The following is a 27,721-nucleotide window of genomic DNA, read 5'->3' on the forward strand; positions in this document are numbered from 1 at the left end:
GCTGCTACTGGCTCATCATGCAACTACAACTGGTAGTGCGCCATCTACTGGCGTAACCAAGCAAGGTCTTGAGCCACACAGGCGCGGTGCGGTGTGTTTGCCCTGTCACAGTGTACACACTGTGGTACCACACTATGACATCCATGCTGGTAATAAGAATATACCATTGAGATTTGTGCATTGGTATTGAGTTGTGCATCCTAGTGAGTGTGAAACTCGTGAAATAAACGCCGCACGAAAACACACTTGAAGATAGAAAATGGCACTGTCAATGAAAAAGGCACCTGGTGGGGTAAGCTTTCTATCGTATGTTCTCATGACATTTCTGTGCAGCTGTGTAGGTCCTAGGTGAAAAATAGGTTAAAAATGACGGTAAACGACGTGCCCAGCACTCTTCTCTCGGCCTCAGGAGTCCGGCCTAGGGAGGTGGCCATTTAACCATGTTAACTGTTTAACGTTTCCTACCTGACAAGGGGGTGTTTCACGAAGTCGAACTTAATTTAAGATTGAATAAAAATTTTGGTATGCCACAACACAAGTTTCCCTGCCCTGTTCAATTTCATTAGCCTAATCACCACTGCACTGCCACTTATTATTGTCATTGTTATCTATTTTTTAATGGCTAACGTTACATGAAAAAAGTCTCCAAAATCTTCATATGGGCAATTCCACGGTAACTAGGACACAGGTGCCAAAAATTCAAAATGATATTTGTTTCAAACACCATACATTTTCAGACAGTACTTGAGTTGAAGTTTTAAGAATCATTATGTTTTTCAATAAAAGCGGCCATTTTGATTTTCAAAATGGCTGCCAAAAGATGCCTATATCTCAATTGTGAAAAGAGTGTATTGTCGCATAACTTACTCTCTGTATATCCACTTTATTAGTACTCTAAACAACAATCTTTCATATGTATGCAGTTACCAGAGAAGTCTTTTACCACACAATAGAAAAAAAAGCTGGTAGCTTTAAAGAATTTGATAAAAACTGTTAATTACTTTGATAATGATGGATGTAACGTCAGTTACCAAAAACAAGGAATTTTTAAGTTTATTCATCAAAGGAAGGGAGCTGTATGATGTAACTTGGGATTTCTAATGTATGCCCATATGCCTTTATTTTAATACCAGAAATAAGGATACTTGGCATACTGGAGAGTCAAAATGAACACTACAAAATGTGTAACGTCAGTTACCGAAACATCATACACGAGTATGTAACGTCAGTTACCATGACAGTAATTAAAACTGAGGCAATTTTTTTGACTTTTGGCCATTTAAATACATCTGGGAAATCAACTTACAACAAAGAGCAGCAATCCCTTTCATAGGAAATGATGTCATTACCATGGTTTGTCCATGGATATTTTTTTTATTTTATTTTATTTCTAAATTCATTTATTCATTCATTTACCATGATTATCTTTTTTTTTTGGGGGGGGGGGGGCTTGAGCTTTCGATTTTTGATTCAGCACAAGTTTAAGGTTCAATCATCTGGAAGTTTAGTTTGCCACATGCAGTATATGCACTCAAAGTAGTACATTCCCAGTCCTGCGGGATGATAAAGCTACCAAAGTTTGTAGGCCTAATCAGTGACATGATTGCATGTTAACCACATTTTCTATAAAAAAAAAAAAAAACCAAACAAACTTCTGCACAGCTGTATACCAACAGTTTAACAATCTTCACCAATGTTTGCTTTTGCTGGCATTTTTCTTTTTTTTTTCAGGAAGCTTAGTCAAGTTTCTACCTCAAGGCAAATGCAAAAACAGATATTTCTTCTCTTGCACTTAAATGTGTGGTGTAGTTAACATGGCTCATCTTGTATTATGGTACGTAAGGCATGTACTCATCATTGTTTGAAACTTAGCACTGATGTTGCTCAAAGTGAGAGAGGATTCTATAGAGTTTAAAAAAAAATTGTTCATACAGTGTGTATTTGTTGACTACTTTATTCTATTCTTAATGCAGGGACATTTTGTAATACAACACATGATAATTATAAACAGGAAGAGCTTTTTATATTGATTTTAGTATTTCGTTGCAAAGTCCGATTTCTTGGTATCTCGAATGTATTTGCAAGCCATGATATATCAGTGAAAAGGAAAAGAAACAAATTACTTCAAGCTAGGAATAAAACAATAATGCTCTTTTGACCAAAAAAGCATTTATTTTTCTTCTTCACAGAGAAATATTAAAAGTGCGACACTTTTCATTTAAATCAATTGATGATGAAGATCATCAGGAGTAAAATAAAGAAAAGAAGGAGAAATATATCACAATAGATTTCATACATATATATGCATATTTATGAGTTGATACATGTTTTTTTTCCCCATGACCTGGAAGATATTTTGATATTTTTTTCAAGCACAAAAATATCCATGTTTTTTGTAGTACTACAAGGTATTATGGGTGGAGCACTCTATGTAGATAAAAACTTTCCTGTTCATTAAAAAAACAAACAAACAAACAAAAAAGCCCTTAGTCATGTCAATATACAGCTGTATTTATACTTGGAACTGCTTAATCTATTTTTGGCTCTGTGTAATCATAAATGTTGAATAAAAATTAAATCTTCAGACAAATGTCAAGAAATATCCTCTTGTGCATTTACATTATTTTTGCCCAACTGTGCTATGGCATGGGGGGGGGGGGTGCCCCCTGAGGGCCCACCCAATATTATTTGCGTCTTTAGATTTTGTTTTAATTCGTTGTTGTAGTTGCCTGGGATTGTCACTGGTACATTGCAGCAGTATAATAACCTGTTAAATAAATTAGTTCTCTGTAAACCCCACGGCAAAGTATGTGTAACGTCAGTTACGTAACGTCAGTTACTGACATGTTTACCTTTAAGTTTTCATAGAACACAAAGAAAATGGACTACTGTTTCATTTCATTGTGTATTTATAACTGATGAACCAAGGTATGACTCCATATCAACCAAATCATTCTGAATGGTCAGAATTATGAAATATCACATAGCTATTATCAATCATGATTTTGCATGTGTAAACCCTATGGCAAATGTAAGCGTAACGTCAGTTACGTAACGTCAGTTACCGTCATGCCTTCACTAAAATTGGCATGGTGGTAAAAGGAGACAACTAAAGTGCACATTATTTTGCACACCTGTTCCTAAGAACCTAGGTGTATTGCCATATTAAACACATAAAGGCTAAAAGTCAGGGACATGAGATATTTCCATTTACATCTACACCATAATTTCCCATGTCCTTTTTCCGTAACGTCAGTTACCGACACATTTTCACTTGCTATGTGATAAGAAATGCAGTTTGAGAGAAAAACTTTCCATATATTTCTTCACTCTCATGAACTTATTCATCAATGCTAATTACAAGCCCAAGGTGCTTTCATTCACAAAACTACAAGGTAAACAATTTAATGAAAATCCTTACGTGTAACGTCAGTTACCGTGGAATTGCCCATATGGTAAAGGCCGATAAGGGTACCCTAGTTACCATTACCACCTGTCGGCAGCAGGGTACGGTACCTTGACGTCGGCTCCCTGCGTATCATGGCTGTTTGCGTATGGTACGCGTGGGATTAAGTGCCATTAGCTATAAAAACGATAACGAAGAAATGAAAATCAAACTCATAAACAAACTAACAAAACAAACTGAACACGTTTCCATTACACATCCGCTTGGTAACGATGCATGACTGTGAAATTCATGTGTATTACCTATGGAGGGAGGGGGTGCCGATCGTGAGGTACCCTTTTAAGCCGCACGAAGAAAATGCATTGCATGCACTTAAATTGTGTTATTTTACATGTACAACGGAGATTCAGAATCAACAGGACGGTCACGAGATTCAAAACTGCAGTATTCACGGCGTAGGCCTATATGAAGAAAAACTTGGGCCAATTTGTTTTATACTTTTGGAATAAACGAGCTGCAAATCCTGAGGGTGCCGATAGGTGGTACCCTCAATCTACCATAATTTTTAGCGTAGGCCCTACAGGTGTACGAATGTCCACACCATATGATGAAATAATCATCATATGGTGATGATGAACTTTGAAGTCATCTTTTTTTTGTTTGTTTGTCTTGTGTTTGATCATTCATTTGTCTTGCTTTGCAAATGTCGAGTGAATGATATTAATAATGATAATCTGAAGTCCCTTGTGAAACAGCAACCCCTCCCCCTTCCAGTGCTCTTTCAGTCTTCATATTTGCTGTGCGGACTGGTAGGAATGACTTCCATCTTTCCCTTTAATCTTGCCATACCACTCTACACTACATACACTACCCTTGCCCTAATCCTGGGGCGCTCCTTGTACACAGTAACCCTTCGCGTTGGGGCTGGTCGCAGTTACCCTTGCCCTTACAATGTGCACACACACATTTGGCAAGTGGTGGGTTATATGGGGGGGGGGGGGGCATACAGAAGTCTTACCCAAATTTACCCTCTTTCTGTGTATACTGCAGGATGATGATGTTAATGTCACATTCGAAGATCAGCAAAAGATCAACAAGTTTGCGCGCAAGAGCAACAAGATGGCAGAACTACAGGAAGAAATCAATAAGAAAAAGGTGGGAAAATAACTTTTGTGATGAAGTTTCTTCTTCTTTTCTTTTCTTTTTTTGTTTGTTTAAAAGTGTCATTAGAAGTGTAGTTTGCTCTATATGTAAGTCTCAATGTCTTTTGCTTTTCATGTGATGCAATTATAACATAGCATGATAATTGATGTCAGGGACGTGGTTACTATAGGCACACCAACTTCCAGAGTGTAGCATAGAGGAAGCATCTAATCTGGTAAGATCAGCAATGTATATATTTTGCTTGTGGTGATGGACACCATGTTTGCCAGGTACACCTACTTCTGTAAAGACTGTAATGAAGCCTTACAACAACAACAACAACAGCGACTCTTATCTGCAAAGATTATCTGATTTCCTCTGAAAACCTTGCAATATTAATTTAAATTTACTACAATTATGTGCATTTCATGTTTGAATATTTGGAATGCAAGTAAACCTTCAAGATATGTTCTATCTACAAGACATGTATGTTCTTTTATACCTCAATAGCAATGTCTTGTCAAATCATTTATTGAGTTTTTCTCTCTTTCTTTCTTTCTTTCTCACAGAAAGACCTTCAAAACCTGGAGGATGCTAGTGAAGAGTTGATTCTTGCTGATGATGATGCTCTCATACCATATCCTTGCTAACCTTTGAAGTTCATGACAAGGTTTATTTAGAGCTTTTTGAAAACAAATACTGGTGTATTTTTTTGCAGCTGCCATGAAGTATCACTGGAGGCATTATTTTTTTTGCCTTTGTTCAGTCTGTTACTTCACAATGTACATGTTCGTGTAGTTTACACAAATTTATAGATCCTTGGATTTAATTCTGTCTAAAAACATGATGCTTACTCTATCAATTTAACATCATGTACTACGTAAATCGATGGTGCCATACGTATGTATAGAATTATGGAATTCATTGTGGTAAAGCGAATAATAGTGCACAGTCACATAAAAACAATAGTGCCATCTCCTACATGTATGTGCTATTACAGATTTGTAGCTCACCTGAGCTATTGCAATCATTCACCGTCTGGTACGTGCTCTTTGCACATCATGCGATAACATTTTGCATTTCAGTTTCTTCTTGAAAACCCTGTGACAGATTTTTGTCAAACTTGCAGGTAGCATCTTTGCAGTGATAGGATCTCGGTTAGCCCCAAAACTGAGGAATTTGTCAAGATCTTCTTGCCTTGACACCAGAAGTGATAGAGCTAAGTTAATGCTAAGGGTAAGTAGATTGGGGACTGTAGTTAGTTTCAAATTTGTTCATGGTAGATCTGGGGGTGTCCCCATTAGGGCCCTCTGGGGTGTGTACCAAATTATAGGGCCTAGTTTTCACATTTTCATCTTCTTCTTGAAAATACATGCAGATTCTTCACCAAACTTGGCAGGCATTATCTTACCGATGATAGAATACAAATTAATGCAACTAGTCACCATGCCCTTTCTCACCCTGTTTTGCTTCTTCTTCTTAGTTAATACTTTGCAAGAATGAGTGGAAGGTGAACTTGTGATACTCAGTCGAATGCTACACCTCTGGGTCTCTTGCTTTTTGCTAGGTATTGGTTTAGAGGGGAAGCAGTAATATCTCCTTAACTCCAGTCCCATCACGTATCAGATAGGAGAGGTTTTCTTCAATCAGACCCTGGAGGATGCGCAGCAGTCGGTGGAGGACGCCAAGCAGAGGATGGAGGAGGAGATCGCCGCCATCGACAGGCAGAGTGACGCCCTCAAGGATGAGCTGGGAGAGCTCAAGGCGCAGCTCTATGCAAAGTTTGGCAAGAACATCAACCTGGAGATGGATGACGATTGATGACGGCTTTCGTGGTCAAAGAAATTGGATGTCTGAGAGACTGCAAAACAGACTTTGCTTTTGAGTCATCATTTGAGAACTGGAAGAGAGTTATTGCAGTACAACTTCCTTCTGGATCATGACGGACAGAATGTTGTTGTTTTTTTCAGCTTTATATGTTACTGTATTTATATCATTGCATCTACTTGTTTTGTGAACTGATAGAACATGAGAGCGTTGCAGTTTGTTGACAAGGTTGCAGCCTCATCATACCATTAAGAGGTGGTATGTGTGTCAATCAGAAGTCACACGATGCAGAAGAGGGATTAATGCAGAGATTACTTGTAGTTTGTTCTCCTTTTCATAATAACATTCATCTCTCCCCGTATGGATGCAGCAGGCTACGGTTTTGTAGAAGCTGATGATCTTGTAGCAGTGTGTCACCCACCAGTCCCTATTTTTTTTTCATTTTTCATGTCTCCGCCCGAAGGGTGCCGGAGGCATTATGTTTTCGGGTTGTCGTCTGTCCTTCCGTCCGTACATCTGTACATATGTCCATATGTCCGTACGTCCGTCCCCATTTGTTTACGTGATAACTTGAGTAATATTGAGTGGAATTTTACCAAACTTCGTCCAAGTCCAAGTATGATGGGGCAATTACTTGGATTATATTTTGGGTGAAATCGACCAGATGCCAAAGGTCAAAGGTCAAGGTCAAATCATGAAATTCATCTGTTTATGCTATAACTCAAGACTGGATGAAGCAACTTTGACTGAACTCTATGTAAGGTATGTAAGGATGACATATGATGGGGCAATTACTTCATCAGTTTTTTAGTGAAATCTGCCAGAGGTCAATGGTCAAAGATCAAGGTCAAATCCTAAAATTTATCTGTTTATGCGATAACTCAAGACTGGATGAAGCAACTTTCACCAAACTTAGTCCAAGGATGATGTATGATGGGGTAATTAAGCAAGTAGTTTTTGAGTGAAATTGGCAATAGGTCAAAGGTCAAAAGTTCAAGGTCAAATGCTGAAAATTTTGCTACTTCCCCCAGATCTATGCAATGCCTGAAGGTATTTTCTTGAAACTTATTCTGTAATGCTTCTTACTGTCAAATGTAATAGAATGGATGTATGTTCAATTACAGTCACCTGTCCTACAATTCTCTGTATGTTGTGCAAGCACAGCGCAACACGCATACAGTTGTGTGTCTCATTGACATTCTGAGTAAACAGCAGTTTGATTTAGTCATCAGGAGTAATATACTTGAGGAATACAGGAAATTATTAAAACTGTAATTCTTTCATCTTTGATATGCTTGGATAGTTACAATAGGCCAAAGACTACAAATATACGGTACTTGTCATCCTTCTGAATTAACATGCCCTATTTGGAAATCAATGCAAGTGTATGATTTCTTTCATTTTCACTAGTCCAGTGATATCAGCGTTGATGCCACACCGATTTCACCTTTTTACAAATGATTGCAAGAATTCAGTGGCTGTTCTGTGCTCCTATTGCATATGTTGAAACCAAATGGGGCCGGCATGGTATGTGCGAAGTTAAAAAGCCCTTTGTGATCCCCATCATTGGATTGCTTGTACTCCATGGATATCACACAAGAAAGCAGTCTTGAAGTGGTGATATTATGACATACATGTGTGTACTAGTGTGTGTTTGATTTGTTCCAGAGGGGAAAATTAATCGCACAGTTGTAGATTGTTGTACAGTGTGGTGCCAGAAAAGCACAGAAGGTGAAAAACAGGGGGAGAAAAATACATGGTAGTACTGTATACGCCGAATATTTCGTGAATTTTGCGAATCAGGTGCTATTTGCAAAATTAAAGACACGCGAAAATATTGACTCTGATCCCGATGTGAATGTGACGTGCGCATGTGCGTTTCTCTGTTGCATGCAGGACTCCACGATCGCGAATTTAACCACTCACGACGAAATCATTGGGAATTCCAAATTCGCAAAAATTTAGACTCGCGAAATATATGGCGTATAGAGTAACCCGTCTTCAAATGGATGTACGTGTATTTTACAGCCAGGTGCTTATAACAAGCCTGTAGCCTACAGACATCCAAGCAAACTTCCTTCATTTGATATGCACATACATGTACCAATTCAGGCACCATACTCGGTAGTTGGTGTTTGCCATTACATTGCATTTTAATATGTAACACATTTGCTGATTTCACTTCCGACAAACTTGAGTCTGGTGTGATTGTCTTTGCATCCTGTATTAAAACCAGAGAGAGGAGGGGGGAAAATAAAATGTGTATAATAGCTTGAATGTGCAGAAAAAAAAACAAACAAATATGCTTGAAATTGTACTGTATCCATTTCTGAATGTATTTTGTTGTTATTATGCATATGTTTGTGTGTGTTTGTGTACATGTGATGTCTAAGAATGTCATGAGAATGTTCTGCATGACTAAGCCAAGGAATTATACAACATACATGTAGTTAACTAGCAGAATATGGCTTAGGATGGGAATGTAAATGGCGCATGTTTATAATCACCTTCCAATGTGTTTAGAATTAAAGTTGGCAAAACTCAATATCACGAGCAAAGACATTGAGAAATACTGAATTTGCATAAAACCTTTATTCCTTGTCGACATCAAACAAACCATACTAAACATTAAAAAAAAAAAGATCAATGAACTGCAACACTCCACTTGTACACTTGAATTGCATTAAAAAGTATGTACAAATGTACATTCGCATATAACCAGTGATCAACAAAGCATGTGCATTTCATAAAGCAGATAGTTCACAGTTCAATATTGGGAATTGTGCAGAGACAAATTGTGATACATCATATGACAACTAGAAGTGATTTTTCACACAGATAAAACCACCGATGAGAAAATGGATGATGGGTGTACATGTACTTGTACAAAAGCTTGTAAGTCAAGCACATGGCATGTTCTGTGTAGTGTATTCATAGCTTCTTACAATGGTTTTAACACACAAACTATGAAAGCATAGATAAGGTATGAAACATGTAGTGCTTTATAATCTGGTTAACAAGAAAACAAAGGAGTAGAAAAACCAAACTACATGTGAAAAAGATCTTGAAAATAACTAACATTTAACTAATTTCCCTCACAATTAAAAGTATGTGAAAAACAGATTATTTTGCAGACTTTTTAAGGATACCTTTGGTCTATTGGGACAGTAACCCCCCCCCCCCCACACACACACACACACACATACAAAAACCAACAACAAACAAACAGGAATTGTGTGTGTGTGTATGTGCTTGAGTGTTTGTGTGTTGCACTGCAGTGGAAATTGAAATGGAATATTCTGTAGTCTCTCCGTTGCATAACAATCACTACAGTGTATTAAGCAGGGATGCTTAAGAGGCTGCCTGTTTTTTTTTTTTTATTTGTTTAATGAAATATACCAGCATTCAGATTAAAAAGTATTTGACTTGAATAATTTAAAATTCCTGTTTTAAAACACGTATGTATATTTACACTGTACAACAATGAATTGCACTCATCCACTCTAATCAGAATATTGAACAATGAATCACTTATGTTCTAAAAATCTTTCCATATGAATTGACACTGAAATATTATGATACTTGCATTCCAAAAAGTGACACTTTGCTGAAGGGACTGACAGCTTAAGGTTTTTTTTTTCTTTCCATTTATGGAGTCACATTATACTGTATGAGCTGATTTTTTTTTTTTTTTTTCAAATTGTTACTTGTTGGACATTTTCGCTTGTAGTTAATTTTGCTGATGCGATGGCGTAGTAATCGTTACTTCACCTTTCACAATACACTGTACTGACTGTTTCCACTTGGTGATTCCCTGTACATAAAAACATAGCGTGTTCTGCATTCGAAGTACGTGATGTTATGCCTCAGATCTCACTATGTCATGGCTCAGACCTACAGTGGCTACTAGTTGAGCATGATCCCGTGCTGGCATGGCTTTTTTTTTTTATTTTTTTTTTCTAAGAAATACATTTTTTGCGTGTTGTCAGTTTACGCATTTCTCTATTTGTGGTCCAAAGGCGAGTTGCAACATTAGCGAAAATGAACCCACTTAAAGTATAGTACATGTACTATACTTCAGGTTTAAAATCTTTGTCTTGAAAATGGTGTAGAAAATGTAAATTCCTTCTGTATTTGAATCATTTAATATCCAAAACACAAACAATTGTGCACAACATGGTATAAAACTAGAAATGTTTTATCTCCCCACCTTGTGCTTTCTCAAAAAATGTCCCGAGGAAAACACACAGCATACCTGGTATATACAGACAGTGTATATCTTATCTCTGATAATGAAAGTTATCACATATTCCATATCTGTCACAATGGGTGAGAAAGTTGGCTGATGGTAATGGAAGTTAATCCTTCAGGTGTTGGAATTCATTGTTGGTACATTGTATCATCAAATAATCACTCATATCAACATACCACCTGTCTGTGGATGCCAATTAGCACAGCAATACATGTACCAGGACAACTTAAAATCTAAAACCCAAGCTTAGCTCCTCTGTCATTCTTATGTGAATTCTAGACACAAAGATGATTAATTGGTAATAACAGCATTCTCACAAGTTCAGAGAGAATCAGAAGTACTCAAACTACTTAAACCATGGGGACAGTCCTACATTACTGTACAAGTAATTCCAGAACTAATACACTCCTTTCAAGAATGAGGACAGGCTACTTTGGAAATTCATTTTAAATGTACATGTACTGTATAAACCATGCTTTCCAGTTAAACCATTTCTGTTGTCAGGAAGTTTGCATGTTGTTGGATATGTCCAAGACTTTAAACAACACTAAAAAATATGGCCTCCTTCAAGTGAATGCCATGTAAAGTATATCATCTCTAAGATGAAAACTGGTTGCTTCTTCAATTGGTATAACATTCTTCATTCTTTCCTTTCAGTGGCAATGACAACGGTGATTTGCTCACTCATTAAAGGCATTATTCACCATTTGCAGATGAAACAAAAACCCAGCTTTAGTGCTTCAAAATAGTTGTGAAATGTGAGTTAGAGATAGAAACAAGCAATGTTGAAATGCTAAGCAGTATTATCAATGTTAAGTATTCTTAAATATACAAAATGTTGAAAATAGTTTGAATGAAATTGTTTCCAGACTAAACCATCTACAGTTATGGTTTGAGAAAAATAGTGGTATCTCCTTATATTTTATTTAGCCTTTATTGCAAAACTTTTATATGGTAGGATGTTTTGTGATACAACTGACCTACACATATGCATCAAATGTGATAACTCACACATTTCTTTTTTAATCACTGCTGCCAATGTTAACATACATTATCTTTTGATTGTCTCAGTAGTTCCAATATACAATTTTTTTCTTTGCACACACAGAAAGATAACACTACATGGTATATTCTGTAAATCATTGGGAAAAACTACAATTAAAAAGTCTTCATAGGAATAGCAAAACCTTATATTACCCATTTTTTTTTTAATACATGTATATACAATGCTGCAAGATTTTCCAATATTTTTTTTTTGCACCCCATACTGATGAAAGCACTACATGCTTCTAATTTTCACAAACATGGCCTGCACAAGAAAAAGTTTTTAAAAGTCTGAAGGCTGCCCTCTTAAAAATGGTGCTTTGAGCAAACCTGACCTTGCTCTACCACGACGATACAGGGCCTACAAGCAGTTTCAGCCCAGATGCCGAGTTCTTCAAAAGCCCTTTCAAATTTGACTCTTGCTAAAATGTCACAATGCATTCTGTAAGAACTATACATACTGCACAGAGCATTTCAGTAATATGGCTCCTAGCTTTGCATGTGTATGCCAAGTTGGCCTAGCAGATATGTTTGGTGACATACCGTACAAATCTGGAGTCACCTTTTACGGTGAAAAAATGGATAGTCTGATCAGTAATTTCGGAGAATTTTCGCTCAGGATATGTCAGTGATGGACACGGATGAGACCTTGTCAGATTGGACTGCTATCGTAAGCACTGGACACCTGCTGAAGCTGACAATGACATCATTCTTGATAAGCTCAGTGGAAGGCCTGCATACCTCCTTAGGCTGTGGGGCTATCTTTACACCTCCCCAAGTTAAGTTATAAATGGTACAGAGCAGCATGATGAGTCAAGGATGCACTTACCGCCTAGAGAACAACATCCACGCAGCAAAACTACTGCAGTATCTTAAAAGCACACCTGTACCATAACCCAAGGTATGTACATGTACAACGTACAACATGTAAATATCTGTGTGATGAAGAAACACTGTAGCATGCTTGCGATCGAGACTTTAGTACTCAATGGAAAAACATGACAGTTGCTGCACACAGAAAATCAAGCTTTGGGCATCTCTTCTCCTTGTTACCATCGACTCTGAGGCATAAACGCTTCTTGCACTGTGAAGAGTTCAGCTGTGCATTCAACCAGCAGATCATTTGTTCCTTTAACAACAGCAAACGGGCTGCACATCCATCGATACTGAAATCTCATCTGGTTGTTATAGAGGGTCTTGTTAGCATGTGTTCACACAAGAATAGCAGGATACTTGTGTATCAAATCATGGAACACTCAGTACCACAGCAAACTTGTAGTATTTATACATTATCACTCTGTCTCGACATTCCAAGAAGCATAGAAGTAAATCTGCATATCATATACCTGCACAGATAGGCATCACACATGGTTACATACAAACAACACATAAAGACACGTTATGGCTGCAAGGAAACTTAGCAAAAGTAAAAAGTAACAAAAACAAGTCACAGTACAAAACTTTACAAAGAACTAAATGTACAAAAGTGCAGAACATAGTCGCTACATACTTGAACAGCCAAACAAATAACCTGTTATAAACATATTTACAGAACATCAAAAGTTTTTACATGCATAAGAATATTAAAATAAATAAATCTCTATATTCATAACTTGGACTGCAGGTTAATCTAAGTCAGGATAATGTGACAAAATCTTGTATGGAAAAAGTATTCTGCTTATCAAACATCGTAGTTGCCAGTTAAGTCCTATGTCATACAGGTGGCCTCGGTGGCATGCTCAGCACACTTCTTTCTTTTTATCCTGAACAATGACGTGGTGAATGAATACCCTACGTCATACAGGGGTGGCCTCGGTGGCATGCTCAGCACACTTCTTTCTTTTTATCGTGAACAATGTCGTGGTGCATGAATACCCTACAGTACATGTCTGATTTCTATTAAATCAATCTATACTCTGGAATGAATACTAATTATCATAATACATAATCCACGCTGAGAGAGAGAGAGAGAGATTTAAAGGAAGTATGCCACCATCGCAGGATCAGATCGACGTGACTTCAGCCTCAGTCTAGTAAACTGTCATCCCCCTGTAGAGTGAAAGATTCATAAAAATAGGAAGAAAATAAGAGTACGTATTAGACAAACTGTAGCTACTCATCAAATACTCGTCTATTCATCCAACATAAACAGTAACAAAAAAAGTCCTCTCTCTTTATTTCCTTGTCGAGTGTCAAATGAAACAGAAAGGCAATTACTGAGAGAGGAAACAAGATATAAGAAATATAAAGTGCTGTATGCTGTGGGAATATGTTTGCATATACTCCAGACTAACACAACACATGCTTATTTTAACATCCTCTTCAAGCTTCCTGCTTCAAGCATGTGTTATGATAGTTATTTCAGTTCACAAAAACATCTGTAGTAAAAGAGCAAAAATATGAGCATGAATAACTCCCTGAGCACAGAAAGAGTACCAGCATTAATGACAGTTACGAAGAAAGTCCTCCCCCCCCCCCCCCCGAAACACAAACACACACACACACACACAAATCACCATACTACCAAAAAAAAAAAAGAAAAAAAAGACATGTCCACAAATATCCCTTCCTAAAGAGCAATTATACTAATGTACCTAGACAAGAAATGGTTTCTTCCTGGTTAATGTGAAAAAGAAAAAGATATTTCTATTACTGAGTCATTTTCATTTAAGAGCTTGATTTGGGCACTGTTCCAATCATGTTACACATAATGAAAGTGTTTTTCATATCTTATGTGAATGATACTCCAGGAAATGTATTACTGTACATGTGCAATGTTCATGATAAGCCATGTCACTACAGTTCCAAATCACTGCCACAGCAAGCATGCGCAGCTTCTATTTGGCTGAATCACTATCACAAGTTGGGAGAGAGAAGGTTTCTAATACAGTCATATTGGTCACATGAGTGCTGCCTTGACCATTGGGTGTCGAAGTTCTGCGCTTGCTACTGTGATATTTTGCATTTGCCTTTCACTGTATACATATACAAGTGTAGTACCGATAATCTGAGGATAAGTCTGTATAACAGACAACAGGGTCAAATGCTGGGGTCTTGGAAGGACACAGATTTTGTTGATTTGATATAAAGGAGAGAAGGTTCAAAAACTATGTTTGAAAATCTAGGCGAAGTTTTGGACTTCAACCCTCACATGAGATACAACATTTAGTGAATTGGCATACAAAGTACATTTTTATCACATATTTCTGCAAAGTTCCCAATTTTAATAGTTGTGACCCAATTAAAAATTCTATTTAAAATGACCCATAGTCATATGACCTGGTTAGCACAGGTGACTTATACCCACAGTGTACTGCCCAAATTGCCATTTGGAAATCCCACCAAGTAAAAAGCTGACCTATAAATCCAGCTTAATAGTAGCCAGTCAGAGACACCCCCCCCCCCCCCCCCCCCAACTGCCTTGCCTAGGGGAACAGCTGTACATGTAACGGGTTACCGCTTCAGGGTATTATCTTTGACCCCCAATCCCCTCTGAACTCTCACACACAGGAGGCATGCACTAAACCCAATTTGCCAGGTGGAAAGGACAAGTTGTGAGCTGGTGTTAATGATCAGACCAAGTCAGGAAGTCCTTCATCTAGACGGCAGGCTACAGGCCACAGCTATTACCTAAATATAGACTGCCCTGCATGGCTTCATGTGGCTAAAAGCCTGTGCCACACATGCCATGTCTGTCACAATCACATGACATGGATAATTTAACTGACTGGACTAAGCATATGTGTAGAGAGATGTACAAAGTGTACATGTACAGTACATGGCAAGACATTATCTCAATATGTTGTAATCTCCCACTCTACAGCAGGAAGATCTCATTGTGCTGGTCACACATCAGTGAATACAACATTGTAGTAATCTGGCTATCAGTAGAACAGACAAATGATAGATGAATACATGGATGACATGGCAAATTTCATACACTTAAAATTGGCACTACTGATTCTCAACACGAATCAAATTCACTATGGGCTGACAGACTGTTAACCCCTTCTCTGATGCCCTGGCCACAATGTACACAATAGACCTACAGTCACGTACATGGCACTGACAACATCATAGTGCATGAAATATATCTTCCATTTTCACCAAATCACAGTTGTGAATGCAGTCTGAAGTTCCAGGTACATTGTGGCCAATTCTTTGTGACATATATGTATTACTATTACTCTTTACAGTGCAGAAGACACATTCAAATACATTCATATGTCTGCAGATTCTTACCTGCCACCATACACGCCGTCATCCTGGTGGAAGTAATCAACGTCTTGCTGGTCATCATCGTCATCAGCGTCCATCATGAGATCATCCTCCATGTTCATGGAAAGGTCTTGGCCGAGACCCGAATCCTGGCAAGCATCCCTCCTTCATCATCAAAGAAAAACCATGGAGGTGTTAACACATCGTCATCAATAGCATCTATGAAGGCAAACTTTGCAAACTGCAAGTGTGATTTTCACTGATGTGCAACTTCACTGTCTATTTCATAAATTCAGCATAGAAATGCAGATATTTGGTCAACAAAAATTAAGATGTGAACTGGACCACAGTTGTATATTATTATACCTCTCACAGTTGAAGTAAATCCTGCAGCATTACAGTAAAAATGTACAATTAAGTCTAGAGCACAACACATTTCTCTGAAGTACATTGTATCACTCCCACACACATCACCATCTCAATAGCTATAAACAATACGTCAAAGCAGATCACGTTCTATTTATAGGAACTGTTTTGTATAGAACTAGTGAAATTTCACAAGTTCATTAATTCCTTACGATAATTTTGTTTTTAAAAAATGTTGAGCTTAAGAAATGTACTCTTGTATATCCCCTTTAAGAGAGTTTTAACTTGGCTCCCATTTATGTAAATATGTTGCTGTGTCTGCGTGTGTATGTGTTTTACTTGATTACCATCAATACAGGCTAACCATGGCCATTCCTGATTCTAATGAATGAGTGCTGTCTATCTAATTTTGTGTGCATGATCACGCAAATTCAGTTTAAACACATTATATGGTGGGTTGGCAGTGACATAAAAGCGCAAATTAGAGCATTACCAGAACTTGATATGCACAGTTCCTTGTCAAACATCACACTATTGGCAAAAGCATTAACACTTGTATGTGTCTGTGCATACATGTTTTTGCAGGATTAAAATGCCATGACATTCTTTGCATGCATGTATAATGCACCTTGTTGCTCTGCATGTGAAGAATAGAATCCTTTTCAGTTTCTTGTTGTAGAAGAAGTAGTTGAAGGACCACAGCACCCCTTCCTCACCAAATGGGTCGGAAGACAGGTCCGGGTTGTAGCTGTAAATGCAATGGAGAAAAAAACATAAACAATGCATAACTGTCACATACACCGTGACTGTATAATGTACTGTACAGTGTACAATGTATACGCCGAATATTTCGCGAGGTTTTTATTTTCGCGAATTTCGCGAGTCAGGTGCTACAGTATTCGCAAAATTAAAGACACACAAAAATATTGACTCTGATCCCGATGTGAATGTGACATGCCTGTGTACATTTCTCTGTTCGGAACAGACTCCACGATCGCGAATTTAACCACTCGCGAAATCACCGGGAATTCCCGATTCGCGAAAATTTAGACTCACGAAATATATGGCGTATACAGTACATGAACACAGCAGATCCATATGATTCATACTGTACACAGTATATAGTACTGTACATGTACTGTACATTATATGGGCCCGATTCATACTAACTGTACTTTCAGTTCTCACAATTCTAAATCCTCGCTCAAATTCTTAAGAACTTAACGCTTTATGCTGCCTTCTGTGTGGAGCAGTTTTGCATCATGTGCATATCCACTCAATGTTCCTGTTGACTTTTAAGGGAATTAAACCCAAATACCGGTATATAGAATACCAATATGTGGATTGAGTAAATGCATTCGAATAATAGCAGAACACATCAGTGAAGTTCAAAAGTTATGAATTGTTAAAGCATGGGTACAGTCATATGTACGTTGGATATGTTACATATGGACAGTGATGTAACAGAAACAATGTAAAGAGATATCAACATATTTTCATTTTACACGTACACTGTACCTCTTACCAGAAGGCACGGAGAATAATATTAACCCCAACAATACAATACAATGTACAGTGTATGCATCAGTACCAAGGGGAAGGAATGTGTACATTTTATACAAAAATAATACTTTGTGGAATTTTCTTTATATTTTCTTTCTATTGTTGTCCTGGTTGTACAATGTAGTCTCCTTTTCCAGTGTTTGCTGTACCAAAACTTTAAAAATTCATAACTTTTGAACAGATTTTCTTATTTTCATCAAACTAAATTGATGTGTTCGTACATTTATTTCTGCACTCACTTTCATCCACATCGTATGATTATAATGTTGGATGTACACTGTATATAATGGGTAAGAATTTCAGTCCCCTTTGAACAAAATCTGGTTGAATTTAAAAAAGCAAAATCAATATAAACAGAAGAGTGAACGTGTCATAATTATATTCATTGGGTATGTGCCCGTCGGGAATATAGTTTGTTGAGGATTGATGAAAAGTGCCTGATGCTGTAAAGTCAGTCTGCCTGAAGATCACCACAGTGTGAAACCGCCGGTAGCGGACAAGACGCCATTGAAGCACAGGTACGCCAATACATGTACAGCTGTATATCAAATTGACTTTTGTTCCAAAAACAGTGCTATCAGTAGCAGTCATGGAGAGGCATACAAGTTACAAGAGGTGATGCCAAGGCTGACCTTGGGCATGTAAAAACATTGGACAATGGAGAAAGCATAACTTCTCTATGTGATGATTGTCTTCTCGACAAAAGTAAGGCTAAGGGTCTTAATATCTTAAATTGTGGAATGTTAACTTTGACACTTAATGTCTGACCTACACAATAGATCTATGGCCAAGGTTGTATTGCATTGTAGAGATGCAGAAACCTAGATGAGTTGAGATCTACAGAACCAAATTCTGAAAATTTATACTTTCATAGGGAAAAATATATTTGAATACACAGTGACACACACACACTCAAAAGGTTTATGGTTATCGCTCTACTTTGCACATGTATAATGCCTGTCACATCAAATCTGAGCTACAGCAGTCACACATGCATTCTCTCACGATACAGAATGAAATATAACTGTAGTGTACTTTTGTTTGTTGGGTAACTACATGCAGCGGATATCATACAACAGGCAGGACAATCACAATCAGCACTGCAGATTATTACCTGTATAAAATGTACATCCATTTATCTACATGTACCCATTATCCATCACCCACATTGTCCATAATGATATCAGGGTTTCAATGATGAAATATTAAAACAAACCAAGTACAGTAGTGTACAATGTAGATTGTAATTTAATGCCAATGTACCATTAGGAAGAAAATATAATTTGACTCCCAAATTGCCACTCAATCTATTTTTGTTGTGGTTTGATGTATGTTTATACACTGTATTACTTCCTTGTGTAGCATGTTTGTCATTGTGTTGAGCATCAGAACCTCACATGCACAGTCTTCATTTACCGGTAACCTTACAAGATTATGAAATCCTCACAGACCTTTTACAGGACATGTTTTGTTTCTCTGGGCAATGGATTAACTCAATTCTTGGTGGGAGTGCTATGCTCATGTACTTTTGGGCATCTACATGGTAGGGTCACTGAAATTGCTACATGTACAAATTGTGTATACAACTGTACAATGTAGGTGAATGGTGAATGAGCAGCTTATCACAGTTTACTTTTTTTTTTTTTTAAAGTACTCGGGCCGATTAAAAACCAGGATGTACATTTTTTTTTTTTGTTATCCCTTAAAGTGTCAATGCATTGAACTATAACAAATTTTACCCACTAAATCTGTTTGACACACAATCAATTTATTTATTTGTTTTATTATTTCTTTTTTAAATAGCCATCATAAAAGTTGCTTGAATTCACTCAGAGGTATGTGTGTGTGTGTGGGGGGGGGGGGTGGTAACACATTCAACAGTCTAGAGAAGGCTACTGTGACACTAAGCAGTAGGATTATTAGTACCGTACATAATCCCTATTCACTGAAAGCTACATGTACATGTACTTTGAAGACATCTGCAAGGACGGTTAAAAAGCATGCCAACAGACATAATCGACACTGGGACGAACCTGCGTCTACATACAGTGTAGGTACATAATATGTACCACGTACATCATAAATTAAGGAAACACTAATGGGAATCTACAATGTGCACCCAGATACAAGCTTCACCATTCCAGGGTTGAAAGATCGCTTTGCAAGTTTCTTAAAAGAAAAAAGGGGAACTCCAGACCAGTCAAAAGTTAGTTTGAAAACAAAAGGTAAAATTTTACAAGCACAACAGTGAAAATTTAATCAAAATTGTATAAAAATTAGGAGTCATGAAATTGTGGAGTTTGCTTTAAAAAAAAACCCCAACAACAACCCTGAACAATCAATACATTGTATTAATATGCAAATAGTGAGTTGATGATGTCATTGCCTCACAATTTGCCACTGTATAGTTTGTACAGGTACATAAAATCTTGAAATGTTCTTTTTTGTTGTTGTTCAACCATGATTAGGCCAGTCTCAAATCCAAATACTGTATCTGAACATCATTTTGAAGATATTAAACCAGGAAAAACATAATATATTATACTGTTATGGCAGAAAAAATTAATTCTCATCATTTCTTGGTACATGATTAATGGAAAATTGAGAGGTGATGACATCACTCATTTGCAGATTCATATCAACTGTTCCGAGAAATGCTTTGCAAAAATTATTGAATTGTTAAAATTTTGTTAATTCCTTACTTTTTCTCTGATTTTGACCAAATTTTCACTGTTGTGGTTGTAACATTTTACTCTTCTTCTCAGTCTAAGTTGTAACTAACCTGGAATTTCTCTTTAAATAATGACCTACAATGAACTCCTTTCATTCCTGCAAATCGAAAGCACCAAACGTCCCTGTCAACTTTTGCCTGCACAACTGATCCCACATCCGAGCATATCACACACACACACCCGAAAGAAATAATAGACAGGCTCGCTGCACACTCACCTGTAGACTTCACATTCATTTGCAGCAATTTCATCGTTGATTGCAGCCCAGAGTTTGGGCCTGATCTGGGTGGTGTAAGTTTCTCCACCTCCGGAGAGAAGAATGCTGTCGACCGCATTGACAGTCCAGTCCAGGCTGGGCTCACGGCTGAACTCGTCACTCTTGGCGTCACTACAGCAAATGAAAACAAGTTAAGAGTTTGACAAAAAGGAAGCAAAGACAACAGTCACGGACAGTACAGTAGCAACATGTATGTACATGTATCTTACACTGACCTGCTCCAATTGGTCCTTTCTACTCCAGTAAGACCATAGGGATGACAGGAACCATCATGAGTCATCCCCCCCCCCCCCCCCCATATATTTGACTTATTGTTTTGTAGACCACAGCCTTCTGGCTGTAACATTTTCAATTGACATAAGGAAAAAAAAAATCACCAAACAAAATTTTCCTTAATTCTTACAAATATTCTCTTACAAGTCATATTTTGAATAGCAAATAGCTATAAAGAATTGTATAACAAGCAGAGATAGAAATAAATATATTGATCACCAAAAAATTCCTAAGAATTAGTCAAATGACTGACATAAAACAAAATTGATAAACAATATCCCCATAAACATTGTATACACAGCTTGTAAAATAATGGCCTTTTATAGTATAACAGTCTTGTTTCACAATCCGAATGATTAATTCATGAATCACAACGTTCTCTAGTTTTGTGGAATACCAAGGTACAATGTACTGTACCTGAAGTCATAGTCTGGATGAAATGCAGCATTTAGTGTTGAGATGAGGTAGAAGATCATCTTTCTGCTACATGTGTGGCACAGTGGACCGCCCGCCTCGTCCCCACTGCTCCTGCTCACAACATTAGGGTGCTGGATGGTGAGGGTGCTCTGTGGAGGGGACAGAGCCTGCAGCTCACTGGGTGAGTGTCCGTTCTCCTGGCTCAGAAGCTTGAACAGGCGCTTGTCCTGGCCTGCCATCTTACAGGAGTAGCTCTCGACTCTGCAACATGAAACAAGTCATGGTGTACATTATACTCGGTGCTTCAGTATCAGATTAGTGACCACAATGGCAATGATGAAATGTAATTTGATGCTTCAGCATCCAATTATGGACCAAATGATGAACTTTCTATTTATGGTGATAATAATGTATACCAATACTTTTCCCTGGATTAGAGTGTTTTTTTTTTTTTCTTGATTGGCATATTGTACATGTGTAGTTGTGGACTTTTGTGAATGGCACTTGTCCATCATGTTGTGCTCTAACTACTGCATGCTACAATATATACATCAACTACATGTACGTACAATGTACAGTGTACATGTACTGTACATCTCCTATACACTGGAAGATATCCTATCCCAGGGAATAATTTTCCTGGTATCGCATTGCAATTTGCTATGCACCACTGCTACACAAACTATCTTTTGTGTAGCAGTTTTCTTCCATAGAAATGTACAGGATACCATGTGAAATATTGTTCATCAGCTGCTAATCAAATTTGAGTTGGAAAATTATTCCCTGTATCCTACAGAATGTAGCTACAGTATATTCAAATGAACATACACAAATAGGTGTACTGTACATACCAAGGTAAAAGGGAAATGCCTCATTAGTGAGTGTTTTCTTTTTCCACTGTTTTCACAGGACAGTTCAGAACAATACGGATGGTAATGCATACGGATGTGTACAGTTGTACACATACTGTATATGCAGGTGAATACATGTTATACGTGTGAGGTGAAATATCACTGGAAAGTCCCTAAAGCTACACTGTTGGTTTAAAAAGCCAAGTTTATACACCATATCTGATCACTTTTGATACCAAATCATATTTGCTAACCTTTCACACCCTAAGAGACGTTCACTTCAAACTTAACCTGTCAAATAATATCAAGTATATAACTAACAAAATTGCATACAGTGAATGATTTGATGATCCCTACATACAGTACTAGAGATTTTTGTTTAATATTTCACAACAGAGAGTGCAAGTATACAAGTGTAGAAACATATGCAGAAACATAGAAAGTTCTAAAATTGTTAAGGTTTATGTCTGAAAATTGTTTTGTGGTATATATGATAAATACTAGTATCAAATAATATCAACTTTGTTTTAATACCACATACACTTTGTACTTAGATGTGACACGAAGTTGTATCTCTACTTATCCTGTACTTTAGTATCTACATGAGATGTTCCAACAATGTACTGGGACTACAATATAACTTTACACTACTGTACATTCTCTCATAATGTTAGATAAACATTATATTCCTGTACATTCACTTTACAACAAACCCCCCCCCCCCCCAAAAAAAAAAAACAAAACTTACAGACTGTACATCTTTAGTTGCAAAGCAATGGATGAATTACGACAAGATAATGGACTCTTGAGCTCACATGATAATTACTGTACATATACTTTACATGTACATGACTTGACAAGCAAATGGGCTTCACCAAACTTTAGTGATGCTTATCAGTTACATTACTAGCAAAATGTATTCTAAAGTAATATTTGGGCTGCTTACTGACACCTGTACACATACATATACAAATGTATAATGTTTAGTAACACGTATGAAACCAGTTTTTCTCAGTGCTACAATTTCACACCCACTCAGTAAATTGATCTCAAATTACAGTCTCTTTTGATGCCTGATACGCAAAGTTATAGAAACTGGAAAAGCATTGTACTTGCAAAGGATTTAATGCCTCTTCTGAAGTTGAAGGAGTGGGGGCACTGCGCTGTGAGCAGATTTGGTTATTTTTTAGAGCCATGGATGATATACCAATATTTTATACAATTCACAAAACCTGGACACATACAGTTGGACACGATGTGGTGATGTACATGGCATGTACTGTAGCCATTGTTAGCGCAACTAGAATTCAAAGTTTAAAGGTACAATTGTACATGTTCGCATTACATCGGTCTTGTGAACTTAACCCGAACACGAAGCATTCAGGCTGATCACAGTTATTGATAGCTGCCGTAAACGTCAATATTTTTTGTGCGACTACTTTTTCGCATGGAGTGGCTCCCAGAAGTAGCAAGAAACGTGAAAATCAATGTACTGCGAGAATTTTTGCATTTACAGTATACAAGGTACTGTACATGGATATGTTTACACTTTACATGTACTAGTAGCTCTATTCTTATCATTTATACAATGTGTGTACATTGTACATGTACAGAATATCTGCACATATTAAAATCATCACAATCCCGTTCTCTATTTTTAGTCTCTACTTTAATAACATACGTAAATATAAAAAAAAAAAAGACTTCCATATTTGTATCCTCCACTAATAATAAGATTGGTAATGGGGGGATTTTTAAATTGTCCAGAGCCGGGCTATTAAAGCAAAGGGTAGGAGGGTACAGTTCATCCGAAGGAAGCATGGCCCAAAACTGTGCAATTAAAATACATTTTTGGTAATCATGTAGAAATGCACACCATGCACACCTACCATTTCCTTCCTTAATTTGTCGATGAAAACTTCTTGTGGCTATCAGAAATGTCAAGATGGACCATATCTGACGGTTTCATGAAATTTCATAGTCAATTACAGAAGAAAAGTAGCTAATTTTGACTCGAAAGTACACCGATCGACGACTGTCTCAGCGTGGCATGATGGATGATCGACTATGTGGAAGAGCGATATAACGAGAATAATCGATCGTTGTAGTCTGTAATACAGCCGCTTGTTTGGTGTTTAACCACAATAATTGCGTCGGCTCGACAGTATAATGTGGAAAAAAGAAAGTGATCTTGATGCGTCTGTTTTTTATCGTTTTAGTTCATTTTCTCCTGCATGTGACTGTATATCTGTCAACATTTTTCGCTGACTAAATGATGGACGGATAATATGTGTACAAAACAGTAAAAGATATATGAAAAAATGGGAATTATCCATCATGAATATTGCACAATAAAATGGATTTTTACTAACATGTTAGGGTATTTACCTACAAAACAAAAGCAAATACTGGGTTGCTGTTTTTGTATACATAATAAAAAAATGAAATGGAAAAATAAATACTATCATAAAAACAATTACTTTCTACTGTAAGTTGAACTTATCAATCGAAAACATATTACCATTTCAATTTCAATATTCTGTTTCTTTTTTAGGTAAAATGAGCACTTTATGAGAAGTCCAGAATATTATTACATGATTGTATAACATACACTTTTTGTAATACTATTCTCATTAATTTATTAAATTAGGCCTATGAATTATGAAAATTACTAGAAACAAATCCCTTTTGAATTCAACTTCCTTCTCATCTTCTTTTCTCTCTCCCTAATAGCCCAAACTTTTTCTTCCACTTTTCCTTCAACCACATTTTATTCCCTTCAATACTATTCGAATTGAATAATCTAATCTAAATTATAATCAACTTTTTTCATGATAAAATCAATACTTGCCACAATTTTTAAAGAAAGGATCGATGTCTTAATCCTGGTATGAATAACCGTATCAATAATTTGAATAGTGGTAATCATGATAGTGGCAATGAAAACAAAGAACTATCACAATAGCTCACTTGAGCCTTCGACCAGGGAGGTGGTCCCACGCCTCCCTGCTTCGACTCGGGTGAGGTAACAATAAGAAAAAAAAAAAAAATACGAAAAAGAAAGTAGGGCCTGGTATGGGGCTACACGTATTGCACGAGTCGAGTTCGATATTGTTAGTAAGCGGCTAATTAGAGACTACCAGAATCGATTATAATCGTTGACATCGTTCTCTGCGAAATCGGTGCACTAGTTACGTCGGAGACTATGTTCGCGACCGACGTACTTTTCAACTCCGATTTCTCATTTTTCTTACCTTTTCGGCTTTCTAATTCCATGAAAACTCTCTGATATGGTTCAATTTAGCATCTCCAATAGCTGCACAAAATTTGATTGACAAACAGCGAAGCGAACGGTAGGTGTGCATTTCTACATGATTACCACATTTTTTTGGTAACTCTGGGTCTGGAGTCCACATTACCATACTATAAACTATTTCATTTGCAAGATGCAGTCAAATTTTCATTTAATTTTGAGCCTACTGCACTTGGTCTGAAACACAAATATACAAGTGTAGGTCTGGTATTAGAATGATTACAACTGTAGCATGCTCAATTCACACTCATTGACTCAATTCAAGTTTTTCTTAACTTGACGTGCAGTTGTAATACAATTCTTGTGCTTAAATGTGCTACATTTTGAAGGACATACTTTCCGAGTATTCTGCATTCTCCAGTTTCCATGGTCAGTGCTTCACTGATTGCTTCCAGTTTGGGGTTTTCCAAGAGCTTCATGATTATAGTGGTGGTCAAACTTTGTTGCACAAATATCAGACGATTCGAATGTGGTGACTAATTATTATTCTTTTTACAGTCGACTTTCTACAAATATCAGCATTAAATAAAATACAATATTCCAACTTTCAAGTTCAATCTTCAGGAAACTGCCTTAACCAAGAGTCGAAGACTGCTTCTCCAATTTCTTCTGTTGGCAGGTGGCTAAACTTTTTGATATCCTGTTGTTAAAATTGCTTATTCTTCAGATGGATTCCTCTCGCGTGTGTGGAAATTGAGACGATACTCCAAAAACTCCCCTGTTAGTAAGCCGTTGTGGAAGGTGATAACATTTCCATTCAATGCTGATGTCTTTACTGGAGCAGGCACAAACTCACACATGAAAAACTCGGACTAAACGGGTAAATGTTAAATTTGCAGTGCTTTTCACAATGATGAAGCGGCAATTGATGACTGAGTCGGAAATCAACGGCGGAGAGATCGGCAGAAGATGAAGCCAGTAAAACACGGTCTTCCCAACAACAAGCCATTGGAGTGGGATTGCGGAAGAAACACGAAGTTAGGAGGAAAATAAACGCAACCACTGCGGCGGTGAGCAAACTGATGAAAATACCTTCGCAAAGACGTGCAAATATACAAATTATAAAATAGAATTGACAGTTTCTTGTCTCCGTCAGTAATGTACAGCAATCAACTTATCCAAGTGTGGCGAAATCCGTGGAATTATCCTTCATTCCGTTAATCTACTACAGAATAGATATTCAGGAATTATCCGGGATAGAGACTGTTTACTACTGTTTCGTAGCGCGTAGCCGAGTTGTGTGAAAAATCATTGATCGACGTCCCTGTTGTGTGGTGAGATTGATACGTACAGTGTACGTACCTACACTCACAATACGCACACACACGATACACACTGGTCGCTGGCTGTGGTACGAGTACGTCGTTTACGCATTTCATTGTAGTTTACAGCTGATGCGATATTGGGGGTTTGACATTTCCCATAATCCCTTGCAACATTTCGATGATACACAATCCATCGTACAAAACAAGGCATACACGTAACACCATGCATGGGGGGGGGGGGGGAGAGAAACCTTCCCCCCCTAGTCTGCCCCTCCCTCGTTACTAGATTGTAAACATGATCTAAAGCACGATCAAACTGAAAACAAACTAACAAATACAATGATGGCTAAATGTTTATTTGCATTGAGTCTCTCTGTATCGGGATCGGGCCTAGTTAGGCGCCATTTTCAACCGACGTGAGCAAAGTATACCGCATGACGTCATTCGTTTGCGATCACCTACGCACAAAGGTTACGGGTATCGCATGCGCAAAAAAAAAAAAAGAAAGAAAGAAAGAAAAAAAAAGAAAGAAAGAAAGAAAAAGAAAAGAAAAGAAGCAAAGACATCATATCGGCCTGTGAGTCGGTTTCTGCCCGCTATGCTCTGACCAGGGAAGTGGAAGTTCCACCTCCCTGCTCAGACTGGATAAACGTCAGATTCTACTATGTCTCTACACCAAGTTCAAATTCTATTGACCCGGGGGGGGGGGGGGCGTAGGGACAGCTGTACCCTATGGAAATATTGGGGCAATCATATTAAGTTGAACCCCCCCCC

The 27,721-nt window shown here is 37.5% G+C and overlaps 2 protein-coding genes across 2 annotated transcripts; one reads left to right on the top strand and one right to left on the bottom strand.

The window, feature by feature from the left end:
• The first annotated feature begins 59 nt into the window (after positions 1-59).
• LOC140233033 (prefoldin subunit 4-like) lies at positions 60-9,047 on the top strand. The gene is made up of 4 exons (XM_072313141.1): positions 60-292; positions 4,457-4,561; positions 5,119-5,185; positions 6,168-9,047. Exons 1-4 carry the CDS (start codon positions 260-262, stop codon positions 6,368-6,370), a joined length of 408 nt encoding a protein of 135 aa, XP_072169242.1. The 5' UTR covers positions 60-259; the 3' UTR covers positions 6,371-9,047.
• Positions 8,950-26,871, bottom strand: LOC140233032 (repressor of RNA polymerase III transcription MAF1 homolog). Its single transcript, XM_072313140.1, has 6 exons — positions 26,019-26,871; positions 21,519-21,779; positions 20,769-20,939; positions 16,885-17,004; positions 15,915-16,055; positions 8,950-13,721 (listed from the first exon to the last, which is right to left on the bottom strand). Exons 1-6 carry the CDS (start codon positions 26,099-26,101, stop codon positions 13,703-13,705), a joined length of 795 nt encoding a protein of 264 aa, XP_072169241.1. The 5' UTR covers positions 26,102-26,871; the 3' UTR covers positions 8,950-13,702.
• Positions 26,872-27,721: the final 850 nt, after the last annotated feature.

Source organism: Diadema setosum, chromosome 9 (genome assembly GCF_964275005.1).
Source record: "Diadema setosum chromosome 9, eeDiaSeto1, whole genome shotgun sequence".
Taxonomy (NCBI): domain Eukaryota; kingdom Metazoa; phylum Echinodermata; class Echinoidea; order Diadematoida; family Diadematidae; genus Diadema; species Diadema setosum.